Source organism: Momordica charantia (genome assembly GCF_013281855.1).
Source record: "Momordica charantia cultivar OHB3-1 chromosome 1 unlocalized genomic scaffold, Mcharantia_2.0 BLBB01000001.1, whole genome shotgun sequence".
Lineage (NCBI taxonomy): Eukaryota > Viridiplantae > Streptophyta > Magnoliopsida > Cucurbitales > Cucurbitaceae > Momordica > Momordica charantia.
In genome coordinates this window covers 12538877-12547823 of record NW_028275157.1, presented here as the reverse complement: position 1 = coordinate 12547823, position 8947 = coordinate 12538877, and the positions used below count along the sequence as shown (strand labels likewise).

The 8947-nt window shown below is 36.1% G+C and overlaps 2 protein-coding genes across 5 annotated transcripts; one reads left to right on the top strand and one right to left on the bottom strand.

Annotated features, from left to right (window-relative positions):
* Positions 1–2792: 2792 nt before the first annotated feature.
* On the top strand, positions 2793–4960 carry LOC111021761 (DnaJ/Hsp40 cysteine-rich domain superfamily protein). Of its 3 annotated transcripts, none has more exons than XM_088119134.1 (4): positions 2793–3231; positions 3798–4059; positions 4395–4444; positions 4528–4960. In XM_088119134.1, the coding sequence occupies exons 1-4, from the start codon at positions 3064–3066 to the stop codon at positions 4651–4653; spliced, it is 606 nt and encodes a 201-aa protein (XP_087975260.1). In that variant the 5' UTR covers positions 2793–3063; the 3' UTR covers positions 4654–4960. The 3 variants fall into 3 exon arrangements, with proteins under 3 accessions (XP_087975260.1, XP_087975264.1, XP_022154495.1); XM_088119138.1 differs by having other exon boundaries at positions 2795–3231; positions 3801–4059; XM_022298803.2 differs by lacking the exon at positions 4395–4444 and having other exon boundaries at positions 2802–3231.
* Positions 4928–7382, bottom strand: LOC111021760 (uncharacterized). 2 transcript variants are annotated; one of them, XM_022298800.2, is made up of 3 exons: positions 6778–7382; positions 5502–6653; positions 4928–5369 (listed from the first exon to the last, which is right to left on the bottom strand). In XM_022298800.2, exons 1-3 carry the CDS (start codon positions 6856–6858, stop codon positions 5232–5234), a joined length of 1371 nt encoding a protein of 456 aa, XP_022154492.1. In that variant the 5' UTR covers positions 6859–7382; the 3' UTR covers positions 4928–5231. The 2 variants fall into 2 exon arrangements, with proteins under 2 accessions (XP_022154492.1, XP_022154493.1); XM_022298801.2 differs by having other exon boundaries at positions 5502–6647; positions 6778–7381.
* Positions 7383–8947: the final 1565 nt, after the last annotated feature.

Genomic DNA, 8947 nt, shown 5'->3' with positions numbered 1-8947 from the left:
CAATTTCGAAGGAATGAAGATAATAGACAAGTTTACATCAGCATTCTACGTGTCAAAGCGAGAATTTGCAATTTAATCATCACTATTTTTTGATATAATACGTGGGGTGGGGGTTCGAACTCATGACCTCTCGATCAGAGATGTAGGTGTCTTAACCATTTAAGCTATGTTCGGTTTGACTTATAAATCATCACTATTATTGTCATATCAAAGACAAAGTGTATTTTTTACTTAGGTGGTAATGAAATTGTGTTTTATAATTTAGTTGAACGAATTAGTTTTTATATATGGGTAAAAATAGATAAAATGACTAGATCTTTTTTAGTGTAACAAAAAATAAGCTTAGGGATGATAAGCGAAATTTAATCGCAGCTTAGAGACAATTCGAAAAATTTATAATTATATGGACCAAATTAAAACTAAACTGAAACCATAAGGATTAAATTTAAACTTTTTGAAATAACCAACAAAAAATAAATTAAGCCACAAATTATATGACCAAATTTGTAATTATTTTTTAAAGATGATATATACTTTTTAAAATAAATGTTCACACAATGAAAACTAAGACATATACACACAAAATATTTATAAAGTTATCTTAAAATTTTGTTAAATAGACCATTTCAATGCCATTTAAATAACTACCATCCAAGCTTGTTTTATCGCGGTGCTTAAATGTTTATTGTAATTTTAAATTTTCAAAATATTTATTTTAGCTCGTGAACTTTAGAAAACAACTATTTCGATTATTATTGTTATTTTGTAACATCTTATTGAGCCAGTACCCACCTCAACTACGTACTAACCTATGTAATTTCAATATATACTTACGTCAACACGTTAATACAGCCAAAGCAAGCATAGCTCAACGGTAATTGACATATACCTCTAACCATGAGATTGTGAGTTTGAATCCCCTCCCCAACATGTTGTATTGAAAAAACACGTTAATACATATATTCGTAACTATGTTAATTATTTATTAAAAGTGTTTACACAAAAAATGTGACGGTGTATGACCTAGTAAGTCGGCCACAGGGAAGAGCTCGACCTGCTCCAGGTATGACCGTCGGGAGAGCATGACCTGCTTTTCACGTATGACCGCGGGAAGAGCTTGGGTTTCCTTAGAAAGGGATGACCAGCTCAAAGGGTCAAGGTCGGCTGACTGGGATGAGCTGGTGTCAGGAATGAGCTGAAAGGTCACTTGGCGAGAAAAGACTTGCACAAGGGAACAAACACTCCGACGCTCAAGTCAGTTTTGAGTCCGACCTTAGTATGGAGGCCGAGCTAGAATACGATACCTGACTGAAGAGTGAAGTGTCTTATTTATAAGTTGAGGTACCCGACAAGGAATTCGACCAGCGGTTGAGCATGTCGGGACCAAGGTCGGCCTGTCGGGAGTAGCTATTCCAATTCATACTCTTGTCATCTGGAATTTAACTAAGTATGGAAGGTCGTTCTTCCCTTGAATGATCTTCAGGGAAGACCTTCAGGCCGGCCCTTAGGGAGCTCTTCAGGCAAGACCTTCAAGTCGGCCCTCGTGGAGCTCTTTAGATCGACCCTTAGTGGAGTTTTTGAGGTCGGCCACCAAAAAGAAGATCTTCAAGTCAGCCACTTCAGGTCGGTCATCAAAGGGAAGATCATCGACCACCAAAGGGAAGACCTCCAAACTTGGACCTTTTTCTATCCTCCAAGTGGCAGTAGGATTTTCAACCCCCAAACAAAAAGTAAATCAAAATTAATGTCCAAAATTATTGCTTTTTTAAAGTATAGGGACCAAGATATAAGGCTAAATATACGTTTTAGTTCCTATTAATTGAGTGTTGTTTCAATTTAATCCCTATTATTTTAAAATTTTCAATTTGATTCTTTATGTCTTAACAAATTTCAATTATATCGTTTTCGTTGGTAAATGTTAAAATTGGTTGATGACGACTGACGAGCTAATATGACATGATACTTGAACTAAGAAAAATATGATAGTTTGACAACAATTTTTAATATGAATCATTAATCTGTTAAAAAAAATGATACAAAATTTTGTCAATATTTTAAAATTTGGAGGAGGAATTATAAATTTTATATAAGTTAAATATAAGAATAAAAAACATAAACTCTACCGTTCGTTTAAAGAGCACTCATATGATTTCAAACGTTTCAAAGTTTCAATATTGTCAATATCATTATGACATTTTCCTAAACATTTTAAAAAATATATTTTGACCGTTAATATTTGGTAGAATATAAAATAACGTGATAATTAATGTGGAATCTTACTTATAACAATTAGTTAACACTTAACATGTCAAAGTGAAGATCAACGTTAATTAACATATATTTCAAACCATGAGGTTTGAGTTCGATCCCTACCCCACGTGTTGTATTAAAAAAATGACATTTAAGATAATTGGTCGTAGGTCATCATTGTTTTTAACCTTTAACTTTTTTTTATTGTCGTTAAATATCAAATCTGTTATAGTATCCGTCGACCTTTTGCTCAAAACACTAATTATGAATGCAAATCTTACTATGTGTTAGATTTTTATCATTTGTAATTTAAAAACACATTTCGTCTTTAATCGATTTGCCAATATATAACAAACTTAAAAAGATTACGATAAGAACTAAATCATTACAAAATATAAATTACACCAACTAAATTTACACGGAGTAAATTGTCACCTATTGAAATCAGAATAAATCGTTTTTTTTTTCAATAAAAATACAGACCGAAATTGTTTTTCTAACCTGAAATAATAAATTTCAAAGAGTTTACACACAGAAAAATGTGAAAAAAAAAAAAAGAAAAAAAAGGTGGCTTGGCTCCGGGTTAAACGAAAACGAAAACGTCACCCAATGGCCAAGAAAATTCATTCTTCAATGCCATTTGCAATTCGTTAACAACGAGGGAGAAGAACCCAATCTTCGAAATCACCTGTAGCGTGGAAGCGAGCAATTTTGTTGGCGATTTCCCCGAGAATTTCTTCGATTCGAGCTTCAATTTCCTCTTTTCGCGTTTTGGAGGCCAATTTCATTGGAGATTTCCGTCTTTTGTCGGCAATGGATTCAGCTACTTTAACCGTGTCATCATCCATCATTTTGCGTAATTCATCGCAGAAATTACTTCCCGGTAGGAAGATTCAAGCAGGGTTATGTTTCAGAAGGAGAAGGTTCTCCAAGATCTTCGCGGTCTATCCCAATGGCTCGGCTCGCAGCTCTGCTCCAGGGGTCGGTACTTTTGAATTGGATATGGCTTTCTCTTTTCAGTTTTCCAGAGATTATTTGAAAGTTATTTAGTTATTGAACGAATCTGGTGATGGGTTCATTTAGGTGGAATATATTATACATTCATATTCATGTATTCGAAGGTACTTGGTTGTTTGATGCATATATATGATTATTAATTGACTCATGTGAACAAAAAATAAAGCTACCAAGTGTGAAATGGCGGTCTCTTATGAAAACTGTTTGTCTGATAGTTAAACCACAGGTCACAGGTGTAGTCATCTGAAACTTTAATAAGAACCATTTTTATTCTGTGGCAAAACTTTTTGGGGGTAAAGCTTCTGGCACTGGGCTTCTTTGCCTGCTGAATTGGAATACGAATAATTGATTGAATCTTGCAAGAACTCTCTAATGAAAACCTCATCAATCAATATTTGATTGTTATTGGTATTTGGCAATGATAAGCTCTTTAAACTTTATGCCTTTTCTGTCATTTGTTGACCCACGTGTTTGTGTATGGTTCCTGTATATCATGGTTCTGAGAATATTGTGAATTTTACTGGATGTAGCAGGGGGATTCCTCGGCTGCAGATGTTCATAGACGACGAAGTACTTTTGAATCTCTGTTTTGCTATGACAAGGCTATTCCGGAAGAAAGAATCGAGAAGCCTGTTGGAATATCTCTGGCAGAGAAAATAATTGGAGACAATCCCCGTTGCACTGATTGTCATGCCAAAGGTGCTGTCCTTTGCACAACTTGCTCCGGTTCAGGCTTGTATGTCGACGCCATATTGGAGAGCCAGGGAATCATTGTGAAAGTTCGTTGTCTGGGTAAAATTACCTCTCTTCTTAAACTTTTAGAAATGGTTCTTGTAATTCTTCATGGACACTTTTTATTCCGAGCTCGTCAGATTGTTAGTAATCTATTATGGACGCTGTCTCATGTTTGTTATATGGAACTTCTGTTCTTTTGATAAGTTCAATTTTAGGTGTGACCATCATGGATGTTTAACTTTTAAGTCAGAAAAAGAACTCAACAAGTCAGTAGGTGTAGTTTTTTCCTCTAATCACCCTTTATTTCCATATATTTTAATGATTTAAAAGAAATCATGCTGGAAATTATGGAATCTTTTGAATTGAATGGTCTTGCTGTTTACTGTATAAAGCATGTGATTCAAAGGGGCAAAAGGAAGAGAAAAAAATTATTTTTATCACTGTAAGTAGTCTGTTAATTTTAGTCTCAGTAGTCATTACTTCTTGACAAGTTTCTGTTCTAACTCTGTATTCATTGTTTTGTAGGTTGCGGTGGAACTGGCAATATCATGTGTTCAGAATGTGGCGGCCGAGGTCACCTGGCATCTAAATGAGTTGTACAAGTCTTATTTTTTATGGATTCTTCTTGAACCGCAGCCGTCCGAGCTGTAATATTTGGCATTGATGATGCAATGATGACGAGATATACTAATCTTGCAGAGTAGTGATGATCAATAGAGTTCATTTTTCATTTTAGGCGGTTTATGGGATGTCCTTACCATAGTTTAGTGCAATTATGCGTGATTTAGTTCAAATTATTCCCAGTGTTCCCTTCCCTCAACTTTTGTACTCGTAAGTCAAATCAAGTTTTTTTTTTTTTTTGAGTAATTTTTCTCATAACTATCATGGAAAGTTATGGAATGTATGAACTATGAAGACAGAAATATATGGACTAAAAGGAAACTTTTAGTTTTCACAATTACTGCTGGTATCTCTTTGTTTTCTATTTTTTCTTTTATTGTTATCCATTTGATCAAAGAATCTACTGTGAACTTTTCTCTACTGCACAAGAAATCTGAAAGAAAAAAGAAAAATTGCAGGGAAAATGGAAAGAGGATATCACAACTGGAATTTACGTTTCAGTGGGTTTCTCAGAGGGCATTTTTTTACTTATGCCAGTGTCTCTTCATGAACGAGCTTGAGGAATAGTCTAAATCTGCTTCTTCACTTGTTTCCAAGTTGCATGTTGATTAAGCTTGCAATCTCCGCTGAAGCTCTCGAATACGCTGTGGTACCATCGAATCGAACCGAGGATGCTGGGGATTGTCTGCATAAGCCACATAGTAGGCAGAAACACATGCTTGCGGCCATGCCATTCCGATTCGACACTGCCAACAACAACAACCATGAACATTGTCATCCAGATGTTAAATGCCTTCTCAGGTATTACCATTTCCTTAAATTTATGTTTAGGACAGTTCTTTTTTTTTTTTTTCTTTTATAATATCTCAGCTCATTACCAGAAAATAGCCGATCAGGAATGCGTAAATTGCTAATTCTGTTGCATAGCTCTTGTGTATTACGAGTGCCCAGATCCCGCTTATAATGCTGCAGATTGCACCCCCCGAAACCCCGCAGAGAAAGCAGAAAGACACGGTGAGATCGTAGTCTATAACAGCTTCCAATTCCACCTTCTTGAATGCCTCCCAGGTATCGACTGAAGCCTGCACCATCCCTTTATTGTAAACACCAACGTGGACGAAACCCCACCTGTTTCCATGGTTTCTCAGCGTCGAAGCAATCCCCGAGCAGCAATGTGCACAGGAGAAAAGGAACTCATCTGATTCTCCTGCCATCAACCTCATGGCACGGGCAGATCCCTGAATGAAGCTGACAAGGGGGGCGATGACTGAGCCGATCGAAATAGTTCCGATTAAATGCTTCATCGTGTCGTGAAAAGCTGCTCGTGTGTCCTTTTCGTGGCCCCGAGCTAAATTCAAGTACTTTATGCGCGAGATTGTAACCTGCACTATGTTCTTGATGACCTGCAGAGTCCAGGTTAGGCTCAACAAGATTGCTGCTATGAACGCTGCTTTCCAACTAGATCTAAGAGCGACTGCTCCACCAATGCCAGTGACCAAAACAGAGGCGTAAAGAATGCCCACCAGGATCGACCCAAGTACAAAGATTGGAGTTTTTGTCGGAGGGTACTCAGTAGAAACCGATAGAAGTCGAATCGCATAGTTAAACCGGCGATATACCCAACAGACATATACCGACAGAAATAAGGAAGAAACTATGAGGATTGCTCCCGCTGCTAAACCGCCCGCAGATCCAACAATGACAAAGAAAATGCCAGCAGCAAGCGATACCACGGGGCTGAACCAGAATGCCATCTTGAAGGCTTTAGAAGGGCAACAGCCAGTGAAGCCCTGCCATGAGAACGCAATGATTCCAGAGCTCCCAGTAGCAGTCAGCAACGGCGGATACCACTTTTCAGGGTGAAAATGATGGGTTTTAGAAGCCGACCGAAGCCCCTGAACTACCAGAAAGATCACCAAGACACCTACCAGACATAAATGGATGTAGAAAACCAGGCTGCAAAGCCACCTGAAAAATCTCCACCCCGCCGTAGGCTCAACCGGCAGAACCCTCGGTTCTTGAACCTGCAACTACAACAAACAAGATTCATCATTCATCCATATACATGTAAGTCAACCTCCATATACCAAAGATGGATCTGAATTGACATGAATATGAAAATGGAAGTGCTTTTTAGAGAGAGAAAAAGGAGACCTTGGTGGGCGTTGAAGATGGAACTCTTCTTTCTTGAACTTGGTGGGGATTCTGTAAAACTGATGGTGTTCTTGTTTCCATTCTTGCCAGGAGAAAAAGCAGTTCCTAATTCATCAACAGCAGCAGTTGGCGGCAGTTGCTTTCTTCAGAAGTGCTTTGGATTGGTTGTGGAGCAAGTAAACCTTCTTGGAAATTCTTGGCCCTCAAGAATCAACAACATTAAATGCTCTGGATTTTCCACACCTATCAAAAAAATGCAGAGGACTTTCAAGTCTGCTTAGACTAATCATATATAGTATCAACAAGCTATATATATATAATAGTTTTGGTCAAGGTGGGTGTAGGTTTCTGTTGTGATGATGTGGCACGATGACGTGGCGGTTCAAGGGAAGGATGACGTGGAGCAAAGGGTCAGGTATTATCCTTGTGATCCACCTCTCTTCACAAAAAGCGACGCTGCTTTCTGTTATCTGTATCTTTTTCTTCATTATTGGATCCAAAGTTGCACAAGTTAACTGTTACTTTTTTTCTTTTCAATTATTTATTTCTTACTTTCTAAAATGAAATCCACTTTTTAACTATATGATATGAGATGCATTGTTTCCCAACGGAGCAAAAGTTTACAAACTTTAAGGAAGTCATTTACAGGTTTGCCCTTAGTTTTGGTTAAATTACTATTTTAGTCGTCGCGGTTTGGGTTTCGTTTCAATTTGGTCAATATAATTTTAAAAGTTTCGGTAAGACCCATATGGTTTGAATAAACTTCATAAATTAAACTATGGAAATTAAATTAAAGCTTCTAAAATTATATTTGTAAATTGAAACGAAGTTCGGTACAAATTAAAACTTAAAAATCATGAGGACTCAATTGAAATCCTCGTAACAAACTATGAGGATTAAATTTGTAGTCTAAGATTTAATTTTTTAATATAAAAACAGTTTTTTTTTTCGTTTTTAATGTTTGTGAATGATTGGTTTCCAAACTTTGAAGTTGAATGTCAACACCTTTTTATTTTATTTATTTTTTTATTTGGGGCATCTTAATTGATAAGATTAGGGAACGGTGAGGGAGAAAGTAGGACAGCCAAATACACAAGTGCCACGTGGCAGCCAAGTTGGCGTTGTTGCCGTGAGCGTTTCATACATTCTAAAGTTGAAAAAGGTTCAAATTTTACTTCTTTATCAAGTGGTAGACCTTCTTCCCAAAGGGCCAAAAGTAGGGTAGGGATGTAAAGTCACCAATGACAAAGCGAAAACCGAACCGACATATTTTATTTAATGGAAAATGAAAAAAGAAATCATCTTAGAGAACATTTGTTTGTCGGGTGAGAATGGGTATGAGTAAGTTAAATCTGTATTTGGTAACTTATTTATAACTTCATTATATGTTCATCTCGATAAGGATTAAATGGAAATTAACTAAAACTTATCTTTGTAAAATCAAGAGTGTTATGCATTTTTTCTTATTTACAATTGCATATTCTTTACCCTTTTATTTTCGTAGATTTATCAAATCCCTATCACATTCATCCCCATTTATATTTTTCTTTTTCTCCTTTTTTTTTATTATTATACCAATTCAATAGAGTTAAAACTACATTTTCTTTTGCTATATACATCTGAGTTACTTTGATATAAAACGATTAACTAGTTAGAACAAGATAGTTTATATTAATATCTCGAGTTAATTTTGAATAGTTATTAATATAATCTCGACAACATTATTTTCAGACATCTATTATTCGTAGGCATTCAATGAGACAACTCATGACCTCTTGATTAGAGACATGTGTCAATTACTGAGCTAAGTTCATGTTGGCCAGCACGATGTATATTTTAGTCTTCAAACTTAAAAAAGAAACATTTATACCCTAAAATCTTAGATTTTGCTTTTATTTAATCTCTATCATTAACACTATTAACAAAATGCAAACACAAAGTGCCCAATAGATAAATCTTGACTAAGTTAGCATGATGTGGTAAACAACACCTTGCGGAATAAACGGACGTGAGTCATGGTAGATTTTCGTAATAAAGCACCTCAATCAATAGATGGAAAATTGATTTAATATAGTTGTCCTCCGACGACCGTTGGATTCAAATTCAAAACATGTTTACCTTAATGACCGTCTCCTACAAATTTGAAGTGTAGTTGTAAATTTATTTTTCA

Coding starts and splice junctions, on each gene's coding strand:
- LOC111021761 (XM_088119134.1), top strand. CDS start 3,064: ATGGATTCAGCTACTTTAACCGTGTCATCATCCATCATTTTGCGTAAT. Junction 3,232..3,797: donor CTCGCAGCTCTGCTCCAGGG/GTCGGTACTTTT, acceptor TACTGGATGTAG/CAGGGGGATTCCTCGGCTGC. Junction 4,060..4,394: donor TGTGAAAGTTCGTTGTCTGG/GTAAAATTACCT, acceptor TACTGTATAAAG/CATGTGATTCAAAGGGGCAA.
- LOC111021760 (XM_022298800.2), bottom strand. CDS start 6,858: ATGGAAACAAGAACACCATCAGTTTTACAGAATCCCCACCAAGTTCAA. Junction 6,654..6,777: donor CATCTTCAACGCCCACCAAG/GTCTCCTTTTTC, acceptor TGTTTGTTGTAG/TTGCAGGTTCAAGAACCGAG. Junction 5,370..5,501: donor TCCTGATCGGCTATTTTCTG/GTAATGAGCTGA, acceptor TGTTGTTGGCAG/TGTCGAATCGGAATGGCATG.